The sequence below is a fragment of the Penicillium argentinense genome, assembly GCF_028826775.1.
Source record: "Penicillium argentinense strain IBT 30761 chromosome Unknown utg000001l_segment0_segment0, whole genome shotgun sequence".
Classification (NCBI taxonomy): Eukaryota; Fungi; Ascomycota; class Eurotiomycetes; order Eurotiales; family Aspergillaceae; genus Penicillium; species Penicillium argentinense.
In genome coordinates, this window is record NW_026622660.1 from 784,925 (window position 1) to 805,669 (window position 20,745).

At 51.3% G+C, this 20,745-nt stretch overlaps 8 protein-coding genes across 8 annotated transcripts; 6 read left to right on the forward strand and 2 right to left on the reverse strand.

The window, feature by feature from the left end:
* Positions 1 to 261: 261 nt before the first annotated feature.
* On the forward strand, positions 262 to 1,735 carry N7532_000239 (CUE domain-containing protein; the record flags this gene model as incomplete). The annotated part of the gene is made up of 5 exons (XM_056612743.1): positions 262 to 282; positions 337 to 655; positions 712 to 957; positions 1,018 to 1,296; positions 1,356 to 1,735. 5 exons carry the CDS (start codon positions 262 to 264, stop codon positions 1,733 to 1,735), a joined length of 1,245 nt encoding a protein of 414 aa, XP_056479967.1.
* Positions 1,736 to 2,085: 350 nt separating this feature from the next.
* Positions 2,086 to 2,486, reverse strand: N7532_000240 (mitotic-spindle organizing protein 1; the record flags this gene model as incomplete). The annotated part of the gene is made up of 3 exons (XM_056612744.1): positions 2,086 to 2,154; positions 2,225 to 2,302; positions 2,406 to 2,486. 3 exons carry the CDS (start codon positions 2,484 to 2,486, stop codon positions 2,086 to 2,088), a joined length of 228 nt encoding a protein of 75 aa, XP_056479968.1.
* A 761-nt stretch (positions 2,487 to 3,247) lies between these two features.
* Positions 3,248 to 3,706, forward strand: N7532_000241 (DUF3140 domain-containing protein; the record flags this gene model as incomplete). Its single annotated transcript, XM_056612745.1, has 3 exons — positions 3,248 to 3,276; positions 3,334 to 3,450; positions 3,505 to 3,706. 3 exons carry the CDS (start codon positions 3,248 to 3,250, stop codon positions 3,704 to 3,706), a joined length of 348 nt encoding a protein of 115 aa, XP_056479969.1.
* Positions 3,707 to 5,340: 1,634 nt separating this feature from the next.
* Positions 5,341 to 8,151, forward strand: N7532_000242 (putative transmembrane glycoprotein; the record flags this gene model as incomplete). The annotated part of the gene is made up of 1 exon (XM_056612746.1): positions 5,341 to 8,151. One exon carries the CDS (start codon positions 5,341 to 5,343, stop codon positions 8,149 to 8,151), a length of 2,811 nt encoding a protein of 936 aa, XP_056479970.1.
* A 997-nt stretch (positions 8,152 to 9,148) lies between these two features.
* On the forward strand, positions 9,149 to 11,159 carry N7532_000243 (PP2C family serine/threonine-protein phosphatase; the record flags this gene model as incomplete). The annotated part of the gene is made up of 7 exons (XM_056612747.1): positions 9,149 to 9,184; positions 9,571 to 9,892; positions 9,966 to 10,039; positions 10,096 to 10,180; positions 10,231 to 10,437; positions 10,513 to 10,773; positions 10,834 to 11,159. 7 exons carry the CDS (start codon positions 9,149 to 9,151, stop codon positions 11,157 to 11,159), a joined length of 1,311 nt encoding a protein of 436 aa, XP_056479971.1.
* A 1,513-nt stretch (positions 11,160 to 12,672) lies between these two features.
* Positions 12,673 to 14,281, forward strand: N7532_000244 (choline-phosphate cytidylyltransferase; the record flags this gene model as incomplete). The annotated part of the gene is made up of 4 exons (XM_056612748.1): positions 12,673 to 13,145; positions 13,268 to 13,618; positions 13,678 to 14,086; positions 14,147 to 14,281. 4 exons carry the CDS (start codon positions 12,673 to 12,675, stop codon positions 14,279 to 14,281), a joined length of 1,368 nt encoding a protein of 455 aa, XP_056479972.1.
* A 2,010-nt stretch (positions 14,282 to 16,291) lies between these two features.
* Positions 16,292 to 16,543, forward strand: N7532_000245 (uncharacterized protein; the record flags this gene model as incomplete). Its single annotated transcript, XM_056612749.1, has 1 exon — positions 16,292 to 16,543. One exon carries the CDS (start codon positions 16,292 to 16,294, stop codon positions 16,541 to 16,543), a length of 252 nt encoding a protein of 83 aa, XP_056479973.1.
* Positions 16,544 to 19,247: 2,704 nt separating this feature from the next.
* On the reverse strand, positions 19,248 to 20,105 carry N7532_000246 (phosphotransferase enzyme family protein; the record flags this gene model as incomplete). Its single annotated transcript, XM_056612750.1, has 1 exon — positions 19,248 to 20,105. One exon carries the CDS (start codon positions 20,103 to 20,105, stop codon positions 19,248 to 19,250), a length of 858 nt encoding a protein of 285 aa, XP_056479974.1.
* Between the last annotated feature and the right edge of the window lie 640 nt (positions 20,106 to 20,745).

Consider the following 20,745-nt stretch of genomic DNA (forward strand, 5'->3'; position numbering starts at 1 on the left):
TAGCATGCCAAAAACATATTGCAAGCGTCGCGCTCTATTGTTGAAGTAATTGAAGAATCATGATAAATGCCGGGTGGGTGAAAGATCGCTGCAAGGCGGCCGTTGTATAAAAGCTACCGCCATCACGTGCACCCCACGTCACTTGCTTGGAGCTTCCCCGAAGTGTTCTGCCTATTCCCTATTCTTCTGACAGGCACCACCTTTTCTCTGACACCATTTCGCCGGTACTCTCGCTTGACTGAATAGTGCCAAATTGTTAACATGTCGGAGGAAGAGAAGACTGTACGTTCTGGCTCGACCTGCAGCCCCGAAACCGAGACTCACATTACCCTGCAGTCGACCCCCAGTAAGCCCTCGGTTGCGGCCAACGACCCTCGCGCCGAATCGCCGACCACGGCGCGACCCCTGGACTTTGATGATGAACCCCAAGACACAGGTGTCGCATCAGCGACCTTCGGCGCGAACCAGCAGACCGCGCAGACCGCCACCGAGACTCCCCCGGCTGCCCCGCCGAAGCCCCCTCGTCCGCTGAGCGCGAGAGAGCAGTCCGAGAATACGCTGAAGGAGGCATTCCCTAGTGTCGATGCTGCAGTCATCAAGGCTATTCTAAATGCAAGCAATTGGAATGTCGAGCGGGCTTTCAATGCTCTTCTCGGTACGTTCGGACCTCCGCAGAGAACCAGCTTGACTTGTGCTAACCTCCGTCTGCAGGCATGACCGATCCCACTGCCCAGGAGGACATGGTTCCTCCGCCGAAGCCCCCGCGCCCATCCCAGCAACCTACCTCTACCGCGCAGCGACAATTGGAGGCGGACGAAATGTACGCGCGCCAACTGGCCGAACACTACAACGCTGCGGGACGGCGGGCACCGGCCCCCGGATGGGAGAATGACCCTCGCTACCGCCGGCCGCGAGGCAGCGAGGAGTCGGATGAGAGGGAGTATAACTTTTTTGAAGGTGGGTCACTCTAATTTCTTTTCTGGCCAGGCGCATAGACTGACTTTAGCGTGTCTACAGATGATCTACCCGTGATCCGCGAGAATCTCCGCAAAGGATTCCTGGAGACACAAACAAAGGTCAACTCCTGGGTCGCGAACTTGAAGAAGAGAATCGATGGTGAGGAGGTGGATGATGAGCCGCAATCTAGCCAGGAATATGAGGCGCAGCACTCTGCGTACGGTCGTCCGCGGCGCAGCGGCGACATGGGCCGTCGCAGTGGAGATCGCGAGCGCTACGACGCAGACCCTCAGGTTCTGGGCGATGACTTCTCCGCGCTTGAGCTGAGAGATGGAGAAGGTGAGGATGAACCAGACATGCCGGGACCTTGCACAACGAACTAATCCATTCCACACCAGCTCCCCCTCCCCGACCTCCCCGACCCAACATCAAGACTGGATCTTCGCCCTCCCCCGATAGACGGAAGGTCTCCTTCCAGGAAGGTCCCCCGACCGAGATCGACAACCTTTACGATGCGTCCACCTCCTCCAAGCATCCCCCCTCGACAGGCGGCAAGCCCAGCAAGTGGCAGCCCCTGGCCAACGTTGAGCCCTCCCCCGTGGCGGAGAATGACCCATTCAGTCTTGGTGACAGTGACGACGAGAAGGAGAAGGAGGCAAAATCCAAGGAGCAGACAAGCGTTCCGGGGAGTGACCAGATCAAGAAGGCCACCGAGGAAGCGATGTCTGGCGAGATGGGATCCAAGGATGATAAGAAGACCGAAGATGCTTCGAAATAGTGGAGAACAGGGCCAGCATTATTTGAATGTGTTGCTTATTTCGCGCTGCTGTTTTGTCTTGAATTCCCCAATTCCACGACTATTCCCATACTCCCTACTTCTGTCATTTGACCTACCCATTCTGCTCTACCACTCCAGGCTTCTCTACCTTGTTAGCGCATTACCAATCGTGATACTGAGAACGAGTAAACGTTTACCGAAGAAATCATTCGATGAGTCGAAATACATTCCTCCTTAATCAAAACACAAGAAGAACTCGAAGCGATGGGTATACATATGCATCGTACCGATAAACGCCTAACAAACACGAAGACCACCAGCCTCGCACCACTAGACGAGGCCAAATCAAATCATTCAGCAGCAGCCTGCGAAGGAATTCGCGTAGGCCCATTCTCCTTCCTCAAGTCCTTAATCACAGTCTAGCCCGCGCCGAGTTAGCATTCCATTTTCCACGCTGGGCCTGCAAGAGTGCGTGAGAGGATCACAAACCGCCAACGCATCAGGGTTAACCCCATTCTCAATGAGCGAAACGCAAAGCGAGAGTTCCGTGCGATCGAGATTCGTATTCTGAAGTAGTCAGCACATTGCCGCCTCCAGAATCTAGCGCTTGCCGATCCAATCGTGTTGGGTACCGCCATCGCGATCGGATTCAGGCAAGGCCGCGACGTACCAGAAGTATGGAGATCTCGTGGAGGATATCGATGACTTCGCGCGCGGCTTGGCGCTTGTCTTCTGGGTTTGGGTTGGGCATCTTGCCAGTGTTTTGGGGCTAGGGTTGGGGCTTGAGTGTTGAGGCACGGCTGTGGTTGATGGGAGGTGAAGCTTGTCGCGTTGGGTGGGACTCGTGGGAGTGTGGGGCGGTGTTTCCGCGGCAGTGTTGTTTGGAGGGCTTGGAGTAGCGACATTGAGTATAGGTTCTACCTAAACTGGGATAGGTTATTCCTACTATAGTTTAGATGAAGAATAAAATATTGCTAGAACTGACGAAATTTGCCTTCTCTCAAAGGTTTGGCAGAATTTCGATACGAACAATGAGTATGAGCCTTGCAGTCAATGAAGACACAAGTGTAGATTTGCGTATGGATTTCTCTCCAATTTAATTTGCAAGTCTATAGAGTTCTAGGGCACCATGACAAGGTTGACTATTTGATCCGATCGCGATCGAGAAGCAGGTGGACTCTACGTAGACCCTGGCGCAGAAGCAGGATTTTAAACCACTTGGGTAGGAAAGAAGCAATTAAAGCAATAACCCGCCATAATTCTTGAGACCAAACGCAAGGGAAACATAGGACCGAGATATGATCAATATATGGGTCATTCCAGAATCAATGGAAATGCAAACTTGAATTTCTATACCGCGCGCGTCGATGGATTCAAACTCCGGATCCATGACGTCAAGTAATAACCAACTTCTTGTATATATAAGACTGGTCGGAGGAAAAGGAGCGCTGATGAACTTGGCACCTACTTGATCCAACTTCATTTCAAGAAGAAACACTCTCAACAGACATCATGGTCAAAGATACTGAAACCGTCATCTCGTGGGATACTCTTAACACGACAGTTTCGGTAGACCAGCACTAACATTACATCTCAAGGGAATTCAACGATCTCGTCAACATGTCAGCCAACGAGCTAAGAGATTGGCTGAAGCAAGATCAGTCCAAGGATGCAGGTTGGCAGGGAGAATCTGGCGAGACCATCGGCCACGAGAGGTAGGTAGTTTATGCGCACTCGAAACGATTCTATACTGAAATTTGCAAATGAAGCGGTCGCAAGATCATCGATATCCTCTCCCACAATCCTAAAAAAGAACCCTCAAAGTATCGAGATGAGGATATCGATCATATGCGTCGCGTTGTCGCGTATAATAAGCGACATCTTGCGCAGGAGGAGAAGGCGAAGCAGGATACTGACAGCAAGAGCTACAAGTCCCTGAAGAACTGGGGCCACGATCCGCTGAAGGCGTGAGTTGGTGTAGATTTTGTTATTTCTACTTTTAATTGAGTGCTTCTCTCCATGAAACAATGACTGCGAATGTAATTTGAATTGTGCCTGTGGGTAGTTGTATCCCTTGGTACTGAGTAGCCCTGGTAGACAACGCCCTTACCACCGGGGCTTGGTTATGACCCTAGAGGACCATATCAGATTTAATACCACACATAATTCAATGAAACCATGGTGAAAAAAGGGTTTAATTGATTGTAAGGCTACGACACTGGTCGATTGTCGCCGTCTGATTCTCTAGCTCGTGGTGGCTTCAGGCAACACTCGTGGTATCACGGCCTTGCAACATTGAGTTTCGGCCAACCTCTTCCTCATCACACCCTCATGATAGTACAGCTACATTATCGAAATTGCCAGCCACGATCCAGAACCCTGCCTCATTTAACTTGTGACACTCGGGAATGAAATTGGAGTTCCGACGGGCCTGCAAGAATGCTCCCCACATTGATCTTCGAACACCCATTCCTGAGGAACCACAACGCGCCCGAAATCCCGGACAATGCTTCACGCGTCTGGACGGAAGATCTACTTCCAATGAGAAGCTCGGAAATGACGAAGGATTGTGGAGAGCTCGAGCTCAGCACGCGGGCGCCTCATCCTGTGTACGTGAGTCCTCTACGCGACTCATGGAAATAGCCAGACGCCACGAGCTTGAATTTTGACGTATCGGGTTGAAGTGCGCTACGCTGAATAGGATCCATTCCATCATAAGGCCAGTGCCAGTGTGGTCGAAGATCGTCCGCAGCAGCTCCGCAGCTCTTATCCTACATTCAGGAGTGCCTACGAAGGAGAGCCACCAGTACTCGCCTGTGAAGGGACAGTGGAGATGAGGCGAGGGAGAGCTCCTGAGAGCAGCGAGCCATCCTGACGAAGTGAATTCAAGTGCGAGGTGATCCCTGACGAAACCCCTAGACGGGCCACCAGGATGTGCCTGGACATCGAGCGTGAAGCGTGACGGGGAAAAGCCACCGGCCGCTATCCAAGCTCAACTCACCAATCCACCTTTTTTTTGGAGCTTCGAAAATGTTCCTTGCCTTATCAACCCTTCTATCCTCGAAATTTTGGGAGGGGCAACGCAAGCGTGGTGGTGGTTGGGCAAGTTCTGCGTTCCTGGGCAGCCACAGGAGCATGAGCTTATCCCTTGCAGGAGCGCGCGCACCTTGAAACGTGTCGACCGAGCTCCATACCTCACTGCCCGCCCTACAGTAGGTAGCTGCCCTAGGTACCTGTCCTGGGGTATAGGCTACGCGCTGCGCGCCCCTCTCATTCTCGGCTGTCACTCTGCTACATACTTCAGTGACATCCAGCATATCCAGGCATGGCTTCGAAAGGGCACGCCTTGAATGACTCCTTGTCCCTTTGGCACGAGAGGGTGGGGAGTCCTTCAACTAGAGGATTAGTGAATTGCTTTCGCATCGCAACCTTTCCTCCTTCTCATCTCCTTTGGTCGTGTTCTCTATCTGCCGGTTGAGGCTTTCAGGTTGCGCAGCTACAACAATTCCCGCATTAAACCGTCGTGATAGCTGTGTATCCGTGAAAGAGGACAACCTGACAAGAAGCCCCCGGACTGGAGGAAGGTCCGGATGCCTCGACTGGAGATGGCTTTTCTTTACATCCTCGTTCTGGCCTTTGTGTCTGCCGTGAACGCCGCAGCCCTCTCCGCCAACTATCCCATCAACGCACAGCTCCCACCTGTTGCGCGAGTCTCGCAACCGTTCCGTTTCGAATTCGCCGAGGGTACCTTCGCCCACAGCGACAAGGACACCAAGTATTCGCTCTCAGATGCCCCGTCATGGCTTTCGGTCGACAGCCGCAGCCGCACGCTGGAGGGAACGCCGCGCTCGGATGATACAGGCTCGAAGAAATTCAAGCTTGTGGCGTCCAATGGATCAGAAACGGACAGCATGGACGTGACCCTGATTGTGACGGCAGATCAAGGCCCAACAGCAGGGACACCGCTGGTATCGCAACTACAAGCTCTAGGACCTGTTTCGTATCCCGCGACTCTGTTCCTGCAGCCCGGTCGTTCCTTTGCGATTCCTTTCGACGCCGATACTTTCCATAATACGCACCCGGCTACGATCTACTACGGAACATCGCCTAACAACGCCCCCTTGCCATCGTGGATGAGCTTTGATCCTGCCACGCTCAAGTTTTCTGGAAACACCCCGTCGTTTCCCGGATCCGGACCTGAGGTTTTTACCTTTCAGCTTGTTGCGTCGGACGTGGCTGGATATAGTGCCGTCAACTCCACTTTCCAGCTGGTGATCGCTCCGCACATTCTGGCCTTCAACGAGACCGTCCAGACCTTCAACCTCACCAGAGGGGACAAGTTCAGCAGTCCAGAATTCGCTAATCTCCTCTCCATGGATGGCTCGCCTATTCATACGAGGGATCTAAACAACGTGGACGCTGACTTGCCGGACTGGTTGACTTTGGACGATGACACCCTTTCGATCAGCGGTACTCCCCCGAAGAATGCCGTGAATCAGAATATCACCATTTCGGCCACGGATGCATACTCGGATGAAGCCAAGCTGATGGTGCGTCTTCAGTTCAATGAACTGTTTCTCGAGACTGTCCAGGGCTGTGAGGCGACCATTGGCGAGGACTTTAGTTTCGTATTCAACCAGTCCATTGTGACTGACGACTCCGTGCAACTTGACGTCGACTTGAGCGATGACCTGAGTTCGTGGCTCAAGTACTTCTCCGACAACAAGACGCTTTTTGGACATGTTCCCCCGGATATGGATGCGCAAAAGTTCACTATCCCCCTCAGGGCGTACCAAGGCTCTACCGAAAGCACGCAGGATTTTGAACTTGATGTCCTCGAGCCGTCTGATACACACAATGCCTCTTCAGATCCGTTCTCCGGCTCCTCGAGTCCTGAACACAAGAAGGCTGGTATCATCGCTATCTCGGTCGTTATTCCCGTCGCCGTCGTTCTAAGTGCTATTATTCTGTTTTGCTGCTGGCGCCGTAGAAGAAAGGCCCCGAGCGCTGAGGAGGGTCCCTTCCAAGCCAAGTCTTCACCCCCTCCTCGTCCCATGCGCCCAGATATGCCGAATTGTCAACCCGGAATGAACTACCGGCCTTCTCGTGACGACAACTCCGACGACTGGATGAGCCCCATCTCGCCTGCTTCAGACCTCCCCAAACTCGAGCTGGGCCCGGAATGGAATGTAGCGTCATTCGAAAAGCACGAGGACTCGATGAATATTCTTCCTGAGCCCAGTCCTCCGCCACGCTCTCCCAAGCGCCCTTTCGTCCCTCTCCGAGACCCCGTCGCTGCAGACAAGCAGGCCGAAAAGTCTCCCTCGAAGAAGCAGCAAAACCGATTGTCGCTCTCGAACAGCCCATCCTTGCGTCGTCGCACTAGTCAACGTTCTCGACGGGAACCTCTCAAATCCATCCAACCGCGAGCCACCAACAAGAAGCGCGAGTCCATTCAGTCATCTCGTTCCAAGCGATACTCCAAGCGATCCAGCGGCATCTCCTCTGTAGCCACCGGCCTGCCATTCCGCATGAGCGGTGCCGGACACGGTGCAGGCGGATACGGACCCCCAGGCCACGGCCTAGTCCGCATGTCATGGCAAAACACCGGCAAATTCTCCATCATGAGCGACGAGAGCAGCCTCACCAACATGACGCCCTTGTTTCCACGCCCCCCAGCCGCCGGACGGATGCGCCACAGCCTGGCATCCAGTATCCCCGAAAAGCGAGTAACACTCCGAACCGTAGAGCCCGACGAATCGACCATCTCCGAAGCCGACTCAATCGAAGCCTTTGTGCAAAACCGCGCCAAACACCGCAACTCCTCCAACCCTCTCTTCTCCGCGCAAATCAGCCGGCGCACATCTTCCGGCCTGCGAGCTCTTGAACGAGCCCGCAGTATCCGCAGCCGTGCGGACACCGTCTCCGTATCTACCTTCAGCGACGAATACCGACAATCCATCCAAGGACGCCCCTACTCGACCGCCATGTCGGTCTCCGAATACGGGGATGAGGGTACCCGGTTCTCGCAATATCAGACGCTCCAACCCCCGCCCAACCTCTTCCCTCTCGCTGAGGGTGGCGGCAAGAGCCAAAGCCAATTGAGTCTCGCGCAAGATTACCGCAACGTCGTCTCTCCCCTGCCTCGATTCTGGAGCGAAACCAGTCTCAGTAGTGCGCGTCGTCTGGATTCGGGGAACCATGCGAAGCCACAGCGCGCGGAACGACAGTCGGCTGTTCCGCCTAGCTCATCGATTATCTCCGATTTGGAAGAGCATTTGTCGCGCAAGGTGCCGTCGAAAAAGAGCGATGATTCGCAATCATGGAGTACCGTGCCTCTGGAACCACCGCCTCCGATCAAGGATCCTAATCGAGGACTGCCCGTTGCTAGCAGTGGGGAGATTGCCTTTGTTTAGTCCACGCTTCAAGTCATGTGTTGTCTCTTTCTATTTTTGACTTCTTTTGCATCCTTTGTTGACTGCGTTGTGGATCACCTTTGTTTTGATTTTTCTGGAGTTTGGGTTGGGCACGGCGAACATGATATCCATTGAGTTTGTACTTCGATTTCCGCTAGTTGAGCTAGTGATAGTCGTAGATTAAATTAGTTAATTGATCTGAACTGCAAATGCAGCCACCAGTGTTCATCTCCAAGTAGTCATGGATCGTCTTGTAAGTGTAGATGACTCCACACCGCTCAGGGCAATGGGTGGCACGTGCAGCGCCTGACAGGTGGGAGAGATTTTCCTACTGTATTCTGTAAGTGCACGCTGAGTTACAAGTGAGTGCTCGGAGTCGATCGCACCTTGACATGTGTGTCGGCTGGATTCGGCAGGAGAGTGGGTTGAAGGTCTGAGGGTGTCCCGGCTTGGGCGTCGCTGCCTGCGGCTGCCTGGGGCTGGCCCAGTCACGAGAGGCTGCGTGCTATGCGAAATGCCCAACATACAAAGAACAGCACCGTCAAGCTGTATAGAAAGAAGAAGAAAGAAAGAACAAATAAATCAAAACCCTAAATACCCCGAGTGTCTTTCCTCCATCTCTCTTTTCTGGGTTGCATACGACGAGGAGCCCCAGATCACCTGACTCTATAGAGCACACGAGCGTAAGGTAACGCGATTACGGGAAATTTCTGCGCGCCGTGAACATCTTGACTCTGACCTGTCCAAATTGCTTCAAAACCTCTGCCACAAATTCCCCCGCTGCCTCCTCCTCGCCCCTGTTGCTCGCCCCGACGAGCCCTAGATCGTCATTTGAGTTCCCCACTCGGCTGGCGACTTATCGCGGGTCCAACGCGCTGAAAGGCCTGCGCCTCACCTGACTTCTTTCTCCTCCCACCATTCATCTGGTGCTCAACCCCGACACCCCTCCTCCCCTCCCCTCCCCACCTCCCCTTGAGAACTATCAATCCGTGCCATTATGGGTCAGACCTTGTCGGAGCCGGTGGTCGAGAAGGTATACCATTCTCTTTTCTATCTGTCCTTTTGCCCCTCCCCACACATCCGCCGCCGTGACGCCGATGGCTCGGCTGCGCTTTCAACGCAGCGCCCTCGCCGTGCAAACCAGCAGCGCCCCCCATCATTTCCCCAGAGAACGCGGCCAGCACCCAACCCAACCCCTCCGAATCCTCTGGGTCTTGGGTTATCTGCCCGAGCGAATTTTCACGCATCTGCAGGCCATGCGGGGCGCCCCTGCTGACCGAGAGGGGCTGGAGCGACCTCGGTGGGAAGGGATCGGACGCCATTCGCAAGGCCGCAATCTCTGCCCGGGCACCTTTTACGATCCGCTGCAACCTTTGTTCATTTAACATCAAGGCTAACGAATGATTTTTGCATTTCTAGACATCGTCCGATGGTGAGGATGAGTGCTGTCTGTATGGTGTCTCGGCCATGCAGGGCTGGCGTATCAGCATGGAAGATGCCCACGCCGCCGTCCTCGATCTTCAAGCCAAGTACACCGGTAGTGATGATAACCAACCGACCGATCCGAGCAAGCGTCTAGCCTTCTTTGGTGTGTATGACGGTCACGGTGGAGACAAGGTCGCGCTCTTCGCGGGGGAGAACCTTCACAAGATTGTTGCCAAGCAGGACTCGTTTGCCCGTGGAGATATCGAGCAGGCGCTGAAGGACGGATTTTTGGCTACTGACCGTGCTATCCTCGAAGGTTCGTTCGCATACGACACTGTCGATTTCGATTGAAGCCCGTGGCTACATAGGTGCTAACTGTGTGTCCGCAGATCCTAAGTATGAGGAGGAGGTTTCCGGATGTACTGCCTCGACTAGCATTATTTCCAAGCACAAGATCTGGGTGGTATGTGGACGATTGTGAAATTCCCAAAGACGGTCCCCATGACTGACGCTTTCCAGGCCAATGCCGGTGACTCTCGATCCGTTCTTGGTGTCAAGGGCCGCGCAAAGCCCCTTTCTTTCGACCATAAGCCTCAAAACGAAGGTATTTTTTCTTGCGTCTGACATTTCTAGATCTCCGCTAACTCATAACAGGCGAGAAAGCACGTATCAGCGCTGCTGGCGGTTTCGTTGACTTTGGCCGTGTGAACGGCAACCTCGCCCTTTCCCGCGCCATTGGCGATTTCGAATTCAAGAAGAGCCCCGAGCTGGCTCCCGAGCAACAGATTGTGACCGCGTTCCCCGATGTGACCGTGCACGAGTTGACCGATGACGATGAGTTCCTTGTCATTGCTTGTGATGGTAGGCTTCTAATGATTGAACCCTTTTTAAAGGATCGGCCCAGAAGAAAGAATTGAAACTGACACCACTCTTTAGGAATCTGGGATTGCCAGTCTTCTCAACAGGTTGTCGAGTTCGTCCGGAGAGGCATCGCCGCTAAGCAAACACTGTCCCAGATCTGTGAGAACATGATGGACAACTGCCTGGCCTCAAACAGCGAGACCGGCGGTGTCGGCTGCGATAACATGACCATGACGGTGATCGGTCTTCTCAACGGCAAGAGCAAGGAGGAGTGGTATACCCAGATTGCAGAGAGGGTTGCGAACGGAGACGGGCCTTGTGCTGCGCCCGAGTACGGCAAGTCTCACGAGGAACCCGAGTCCAGTCCCTCGTCGTGCTGACGGTCAGTGTCCACAGCCGAATTCCGCGGTCCCGGGATCCGGAACCAATTCGAGGATCAGCCTGATGAGTACGACCTGGAGATGGATCGCTCGCGGGCCTTTAGCGACCGATCAGGCCGGATCATCTTGCTGGGCGATGGCACCGAGATAATCGCCAACCAGAATGAGGAAGAACTGTTCGACCAGAGCGAAGATCAGGATTTAGTCAACCAGGTGAACCCAACTGGAACCAGAAATGCTCGTGAGGACACCCCCGGTCCGCAGGGCAAGGAGGCTGGCGCTGCGCAAATATCCGAGTCGCCCGCCTCGACCGACGACAAAGACAAGCCCGGCTCCTCGTAGGTTCTCCAACATGCCGACCATATTACAATGATTGATCTTGACCTCGGGTTCCTTGGTCTGACTCGACACTCCTGCTCTGTTCTCTTTTGCCTCGTGATTTCCCTCCCCATTACAACCCCCTTGTCTCCGCCTCATGTTTCTTTTTTTCTTTTTCTTTTTTTTTTTTCCCCTTTAGTACTTGTTTGGTTCACGACCTTTTGTTTCTTTCTACGGTCCTGTTGTTTTCACCTTTACCCTGGGTTTCTTTCCGAGTTACAGTCGGACTTTCCGGTCGGATCCAAATACATGTCGAGTGGGGAGGAGAAACCGCGTGATATTGGATGGAATGGATGGGATTTTGGACTGGGGAAATGTGAGGCCCTCGCCGGGCGGGGGACTTCATGAACGTTTTGTCTTCTTTTATGCCACCACACGAGATACCGCAGACAATGCCCCGTTGACGAACTACTTACCACTTCCACGCCGTCCCGGCTTCTTTCTTTTCTGCTACAGTGCTTCCGAGCGCTGAACTTTCTCCCTTCCTTCCATACCGGGACGGTGCCCCTTGGCGTATGCGGTACATCTTTTGCGACGGAGCAAATGGTAGACCCTGGGATTTGCCGGAGTTGATGGGCCTGCTCTGATGATACAATCATTCTCTAGGAGGGAGGGTGTAGTCGGCTCCTAGATAGAATGTACTCGTCCGATTCAGAGTGTAGTGCAGGGTACTAGTAGTTTACTGACCTGTTGAATGAGCGTCGGAGTGTCTGTCTAGACAGGTATGAAGTAGAGCTTCCATAGTGCCAACCGGCTGCTTCAGTAGGGTATTGCCAGAGGAATAGACGGTTATAGATGAAGTTGACCATGACAATGTACTAAGCGAGTATCAGGTGTGTTATCCTATTGGATCTGGAAAACCCTAGAAGAATAAACTAGAGAATGAAAACACTTTGCCAATAAAGAAAATAAAGGTATATAGGTCTACCCTCAATGCCGATTTTCTGTATCTACTGAGTTCCTCGAGGTCATAGCCCCGGTATCGGTGTACAACCAGAGAGACAATGTCACAGCCGACAATCTCAGGGACCAGTTGCACCACCTACTACTACTACTACTACTACTAAAGTTGCTTTCGATCGGGACCTAGCAGTTATCCATCGAATAGAGTCAATTGGATTTAATGGTGTGCTACGAGAACAGCAACTTTCGTAGTCTGAGTTGATAAACACGTATCATGAGCATAGCTGGAAGAGAGCTAGAATCGAGGCCCGCTTCTGCGCTCCCCACCTCGCATCGGAATAACATGATGAAATTAGCTCTGTCTAATGGCTATAAAACACTCTTTCAATTTTGTAGAAAATTCAAAATAAATACTCTGGGTCTAGCTGACTGCTGACGGCTGCTGAGCTGACATAGCTTGGATAGCTGTAGCACCGCCCCACTTGCGCGCCAGAAAATTACACGGGCCCCTAACCGGGCCACCCGCACCGGGGACACTCTTCGCTCCCCAACTATCCCCAACAACCTATCCACCATGTCATCTCCCTCCTCACCCCCTGGCAAGCGCAAGCGCAGCGCCTCCAACATCCAGGTGCCGACCGCCACGGAGCCGCAACCCTCCTCGCGCGACGCGTCCGGCGAAGAAGGCGAGGATTCGGGTGCCAACGTCCCGAGCAAGAAGCCAGACAGCTCGAACCCGCCATCGAAGCGGGCTCGTAAGAGCTCCGACAATGCCAGCTCCGCCAGTCCCAATGGCGCTGATCCCACGATGAACAAAGAAGACCCGGGCGAGCCGTCGGAGACGACGGTCGCTAGTAGCGATATCGAGGGCCGGCCGCGGAGTCGTCCTGGGCTACATATTGAACTTCCCGCGGACGATGAGAAAACAATGGCGCCGCCGGCGCGTGGTGGGTTGCAGGATCCTGTGGGGTATCATACTAACCCGCCGCCGACGGGGAGACCGGTTCGGGTTTATGCGGATGGTGTTTTTGATCTGTTCCACCTTGGGTATGTTCGATCTATCCCGACTTGATGAAGTGTGATGTGATGCTAGGAAATGTGTCGACGCGTTGGATTGGAGTGGGAGACACGATGATATAAGCTTGTGGACATTTGCTGATGACACGCAGTCATATGAGACAGCTCGAACAGGCCAAGAAGGCCTTCCCTGACGTGTTCCTGATTGTCGGTGTGACCGGTGACGAAGAAACCCACATGCGAAAGGGCTTGACTGTTCTGAGCGGAGCCGAGCGTGCGGAAACCATTCGTCACTGCAAATGGGTCGACGAGGTCATCCCCAACTGTCCCTGGGTCGTGACACCCGAGTTCTTGTCCGAGCACCAGATCGACTACGTTGCCCACGACGACCTGCCCTACCAGGCCGCGGAGGGTGATGATATCTACGAGCCCATCAAAGCTCAGGGCAAGTTCCTGGTTACCCAGCGGACAGAGGGTGTCAGCACCACCGGCATTATCACCCGGTTCGTTCCATTCCCTTTTTCCTTGACATCACACGCTCATCATATTTTTGTGTCTCTAGTATCGTCCGTGACTACGACCAGTACATATCCCGCCAATTCAAGCGCGGCGCCTCCCGACAGGAACTCAACGTATCGTGGCTGAAGAAGAACGAACTCGAGATCAAGCGACACGTGGTGGAACTCCGGGACAACATCCGAACCAACTGGAGCATGACGGGCCAAGAACTCGGTCGGGAACTGCGTCAGATCTGGCAAAACAGCCGCCCCAACAGCCCGGCGCCCAGCGCTCGGAACAGCGTCGACTACGGCAGCAGCCGTGGTCCCCTGGCCAGTCCAACCGGCGGTAGCAAATCGCACCTTTCCCGCGTGGAAGCCCTCAACCGCCCCGAGAGTCCTGGCGTCGGAGGTCGGAACGAGGACTTTGCGACCGGTTACAGCCTGGGTTTGATTGGAGGAGTTCGGGCATGGGTAAGTTACTATCTCTCTCTCTGATCTCCGGTGCGTCCGGTCATTAACACATCACCTTAGATGGCTCGTAGCCGCCAGTCCCTCACGGAACCACTCAGCCACCCGCAGTCGCCGGCAAACGACGAGTCCGAGTCCGAGCAGAATGGCTACGACGAGGAACACCGCGGCCGGGCGGGCAAGAACGTCTCCGCGTAAACTTTTACACTCTGATGACTTCAGCACAATCTCCCAATATACCAGACTGCCATCCACGGATCAGCGTATATCAGAAGAGAGTGCTGTCCTAGTTTACGGCCAATCAAACCCTGCATTCCTCCCTCCCCCTATAGTACTTTGCATTCGGTTCATGTCTTATATTTTGATATCTGGTCCAAATTGCAGGCGATTTTTCTTTTGTCCGGCGCTTGGTGTTTCCCCATCACATCTGATGTTTGTTGACCTCAACATCCCTAATATTCCGCAAATGAATCCCAAGACCCCGTTCTCCTCTCCCGACGTCATTATGCCTGTCTTTATTTCGTTGCTTGGTGCAGCCCGCTTTTTTCTTGTTTATACTTGGCATGGTGGGTCAAGTCGGGCTATTTCCAGGATCAGATCTACGAGGGTGTTTGCTCTGCCCTGCTAAAATTGGCTTGATGGCTGCTGTTGTGCATGATAGATTGCTTTTGGAAAAATGGTCCCGTTTCCTGCGGGTTTGCTTCAATTTACTTCCGGTATACTTCCTAGAACGAAATCCATTTGCCATAGCTTGGCCGTGTGGTGTGGTTGATAAAGTAGTGAATCTACTGGATTGCCAGTACAAATTATATCATTCTCTATAGAAGCTGGCGACGGCCTCCTTTTGATAAAATTGAATCATTGCCTACTTTCAGGTAGGCAATTCAGAATAGATCACATGCCATTCTCGATGGACAAGATCTGGTCTCACATCACCTTATCAAACGCTCACGCGCGGCGTAGCCCCTGCCCTAATTACCCGTTTGGGACTATTGATCGACACGCTTTGCGCGTCACCCAGCGTCGACAGCTCCTGAGTCTTGATAAGTTCAACTCGATCGTGACTCTTTCTCTGTTCTTATTCAATTGTACCTGATCATCATGGTTGGTCTCACGGACCTTCCGCCGGAATTGCTGGTGGAGGTTATTGAGCTCACCCAGTCTCTATATGATATGACCACAGATGCGTAGGCCATAAGAGAGGGCAAGATACTCAAATCACCATGGGAGATCGAAGATGAAAGCCAGTGAGAAGATGAAGACGATGACGAAGACGAAGGCAATGCTCAAGACAAAAACAAATATGCCATTCGCAAGAAAGTTTCCCGGATTTTCACTCTGCGCAACCTCTGTCTTGTTTCAAAGCTGTTCCGCGATCTCGCTCAGCCTTTTCTATTCCGCAGTTTTGCAGAAATCAATAATTCGGATGACATCGAACTTAACAAAACCATCAAGTTCGTGAGGTCATTCTATCGCTGGCCAGAACTGGGTGCCCATATCATCGAGATGAGCCCTTTTTCATCCCTCGCGTAAAGTCCCCTTTCTCTGCCGACGACAAGAAGCTCTTCACAGATACGATAAAGGAGCTCAATATTTGACAGGAATTTTGGCAAGAGATGGCCTGGCTGAAGCTCCTGGAGGACAAAAATACTACCATGGTCAATCTACTGTTGATAAACCAAACCCCGAATCTCCTCAACCTAAATCTCGAGGGGTTCCAACTCATGTCCCAACCGATGCAACAACTCTTTGACAAGGAGCCAACAATACTCTCCAAGCTAGAGATGCTTCAAAATCATTGATGAAGCTGGGTGTGTTTACGATTTCGTCGACGGAGATTCAATCGATATCGCCAACTAAGAGAAATTTTCGCTCTCTGAAAACTCACTACCCTCGAGTACGATCATGGTTTGCTGAGAAACAGCTTCTTTCCAGACTCCTGTGTTCCTGGATCACTATCTATCGAAAGACCCAGTTTGAAAAGTGCAAAATCGACGCCGGGTCCATAAAGAACCTGACCAATGCCTGCAAATATTTGAAACAATCTACCTGCGACAATCTCGAGCAGAGTGAAGAAGAACCCATGATAACACAAGGATGGGATCCACTTCAGTTCAATGCAGCCGACCTAAGGGCAGCGCTCCTTCCATACAAAGACACGCTCAAAAAGATGCATCCCCAACTCACCGTTCTTGATGGGAACATGAAATGCTGGGTCCAGAGTCGCTGCAAGAATACAATGACACCCAAGTGAAAGTCGACTCCTTCCGCGAATTCACATCACTTGAATATCTTACCATCCCAGAAGCCTGTCTTTCTGAACGAGTGAAATTCTCACCGCGACTGGGGCAGCTCGACATCGAAGACAGCGTGTGCTCGATTCGAGACTTGGTTATGAGTATCGCCAAGAACGTGAAAGCAGGACTCTATCTTGACTTGAAAGAGATTACTGTCAACTGAGCCGACCCCATCCAATCAATGAAACTACCTGGACACAACAATCCGAGGGCCTTACAGCCTTAGAATCCATGCGGGGATGCGGGACGCGATTAAAGGAACGGAGGTCGATTTCGTGGTAAAGCCCTATGATTATCCGGTGGAACTTTACAGAAGACGGGGTTGAGATTCATGAAGTTGAGATGGACCTCCGGATGGAGTGTATTATGACTCGAATGTTGATGTATATTTCCCTGTTCCACATGGGGGACCAGAGGTTCCGGGACAAATTTGCCTGGCCTATTCCAAACGATCATGCAGCAGATTATGCAGGATCCGGACTTTGCGCATCTTTTCCCACCAGGTGCGGGTAACCCCTGAAGATGGATGAATAAGTGAGGTGGTATTGGCGATCCTCATTATCGGATATTGTTATTCTTTCAGCAGTTAATCTTCAAGTACAAGTACATGATCAATTCCAAACATGGGAGGGCTACGCGTGAAGAGAATTGTGATTGAATGCAATCTTCGTAGCCAATCTATTTTTTATACTCTTTCATTTGATCTATGTATACCCATTCCGTCTGAACTCTAGTACATACGACCATAAGGTGTGGAGAACGGGGCTTCCCATCCGCTCAGCCGTACTAAAGCCGCACACTGAATGCCAGTCTATGCCAATCGTTCCGTCTTACCTAGTGGAGAAAAGCCGATCACTGCTTGATGGTCGCGCGACCCAGGGTGAGAAGAAGGTGAGTCTCGATTAAAATGGGTGAAATCTTGCTGAGAATCACTGAGTCTCGCGGCCGCCACTTGTTTCATCCTATCCAAGCGGAAATGCAAAGATTGATCGACCTAAGTGCCTGCCAAACTTCTCTAAATGAAGTTCGTTATATTGAAGTGACAGACTTTACTTGCGACGGGCTTCCACTATGAAAGAATATGAAACTAACTCAAGAAACGTTAAGTCGAGGGGAGGTCATAAAATAACCAGGGTATTGGCAAGAGAGGATTAGAAAGACATAAAAGACATGTAACGTTGACACTGGAGCAGGTGAATACCAAAGATATTGGGTCAACAGGCTATCAGCTCTACGGAGAGAGGGTTGGCAATCTTCGCACAGAGAGAGTACGCGAGGCAAACGTGCTTGATACAACATATTGACGAGCTTGTCGTTATGCTAGATCTCAGAGGGCATAGGATGCTACGGCTATTATTGGATAAGATATAGCACGAAAGAGTGAGAGGTTTCGAAATCTATTTGATTGCCTTCCTTCCGTTGATATTACCCACTGACTGAGGTGTATCGTCTGGGAGCTTTATAGATTAGAATCCTTATAGAATCAGTAAGATCGAGTGAATTGTCAGTATAGCTATAAACTAATAGCGCTACTGTAGCTCGGATAAAAACTTCGATAAAACTTTAATTCCGATATTAGTGATCAAAACCTGCTGCTTACTTAAGCTTTACTCCCTCAGTGCCTCCCTCCTCGCTAATATTGCTCTTAATATATTTAGCTATTCTAATTTTAATAAGACCATTATAACCGGTATACGAGGACATGGTGAGCGGTGCGCTTTTTCCGGCACCCATCGCACCGTTCTTCTACCGCTACCGACCGCCTGCCACAGACTACAATGCCCCTTCCAGGTACGGCCCCTCGATCTAGCCCCTCTAGGGACTAGTGTTATCCTAGGCCGCTTTTGGCAGCTGCAGTGTATAAAAGATCACTGCTCTCCCCTTTCGACACGACCACGCACTTTCTCTTCTTTCGCCTCCGCCACCTCCTGCACACTGGATGGCCCCGCTCAGGTGACGATCAGCTGCAGTTTGGCTCAAACTTCTGGTTCCTGGGGTCGAATAGGCACCTCGCAGACACCTCCTGAACATAGGGACTCTTGAAAACACATAACAGCTCATTCTGTGGAAACGGATGGCCCAATGGATGAAGTGACGATCATGGGCGAAGCTATCACAAAGTTTCCATGGGAGAAATAACTTGACTGCAGAATTGGAAGTATCGCGGGAGCTTTAGTTACTTTGATGACAGAACCTACGAGGCATTGATAGGTTATTGAGACACATGCGGTGATCATCCGGGTTCTCAAATTGATCCATCATAGCATTTGTTTTAGCTCCAGGAGTCATTCCAGATGATATACAAGAAATCAGAGACAAAAGAACCACCATCCTCTAAAAGCTCCTGGAAACATTCGTTCTCGCCAATTTGCCCAATGACAGAAGCCACATAGCGCGCAGCCAAACTTCAAAAATCCCGAACTCGCTGCTATACCTACGCAGGCGAGATGTGCACCGTGCTCCAATACTTTCCGGCAGCTATTCCTACCTTTACGAATATACCTTAATACCTCAGCTGATTGTACAGTGTCAAGTTATCCAAATATGTCTTGAGCCGGAGCAATTTACCGTGGCTTTGGCTACTGGGAGCTTAAAACTGTTTACATTGGATTATTTACATATATACATTAGAGAAGAGAGGAAGGCCTTCAGGCTGATGGCCACACTTATTGTGTGTACAGGTTTGCTTTCATTATTTGCCAAGCTGGGAGACAGTGATTGGTTCATCATTTCTTTTCATATCAATAATAACCCTTCAGCTCATATTTGACCGCTGAATGGATTCTGAGGCTTGGATCGAGCACACATCCGTCTCTTCACTTTTTTCATAGTCGCTGATGCACAGAAGCAATGTGTCTTCTCAACGTCTATGACCATAATTCAAGTCGCAGTGATTGCAGCCATGCAGCTTCCGAGACAAATGGCGTCAAAATGGCGTCAATCCAAAGGGGCCAGTCATCATCCCATCGTAGAGCACAAACAGCCAAGCAATATTCCCAATACACCGGATACCATCCAGATTTCTCCCAATCTATTAACACGACTCGCGTTCTGTCCTCATCTTGCTGGATTTTCTCGCGAATGATAATATTCTTTCTTTGTAAATCGCCGTGGGTGAAAGTCGCTTTGTGGCCTTGGAAAATGAGAGGAAGGCATTTTCGAAGATATTCCATTCTGTAGGGTGGACCTCCATTATAGCAATACTTTCGCATCATCGCTTCGTTTAGGGTTTCTTCAGAATCGAACGGCCCATTTACTAATGGGTCTGGTTCTTCTGTCCAAAATATGCCATCCAGAAGTTTTCTTTTGCCGAAACTGCCAAAGTAGTTTGGAGATGGTAGCTGACGCAGTTCATCAAAGTGTATGCGCAGGTCGCTCAGTATATCTTGTTTCTCCGATTCTGTAAGTTGTGGCCAGGTCGCGAGAAGTGTTTGACCGATGATGCGCTCCATAACGATAAAGCTTTTGCCAGTCTTGGTGTCCGAATAAAGAGCGAAGACCCGTGGAACACAAATATTTGTGTTTTCCCGCACAAACAACATGTTTTCTCCTTCGGTGAGGTCGACTCCTTGCCCAAACTTCACAACAAAATGCTGGCCTACTCCGACGATTCTTCGCCCTCCGTATTCCAAGGATATGTCTGGAGCATTCTCGATTTCGGCATTTGTGGGTAGAGGGCAGGGCAAGTCAGTTGCATAAAATGGAATATCAAAGGATTCCTTCATTGTCACCCAAAATTAGAGAGTAGATAAGCTGAAGAGTCGTGAAGAAAGAAAGAAAAGAGTGCGCCGGCGGCCACTCCTACTTATGAGCCGGCGATACAAACAGGAAGCAGATCAGGCCGACAGTAACAGGTGGGTCGGGCCACACCCGACCGGAAGATCTATTTTCCAGGTGTAGAGCATAGATTAGTAATTTATTATGATTGGTCAGGTCAAATAACTACCAACTTCTTGGCAATATCAACCCTTTCAATCTCCACATCCGCCTCCCCACCAATCGTGAGTGCTCCCAATCCCCCGCGCCCATTTTCATCAAGAACAAATTAATAATCTAGTTTCGCATCCTAGTTACTCCATACAGGTCCCTGACACAAAATGGTGCGTTTCCTGGAGTCTCACGCCCCATACAAGCAAGACGCGGCGGATGCGAAGGCCGGTGTGTTGGAACTACCTGGGTATGAAAAGGTGAATGGAAATACCTCTGATTTACTGAGGTTTTTGGTTGTCCCAAGCATTGAAATATATTTTGGATGCGCCGTCCGAGCATCTAAGAAATCCTATAATTCACCTTGAATATATTACTGATATGCTTTTCTAGGATGATGATGGTATCGTTATTGTTCTCCCTGGAGAGCTTTTTTGT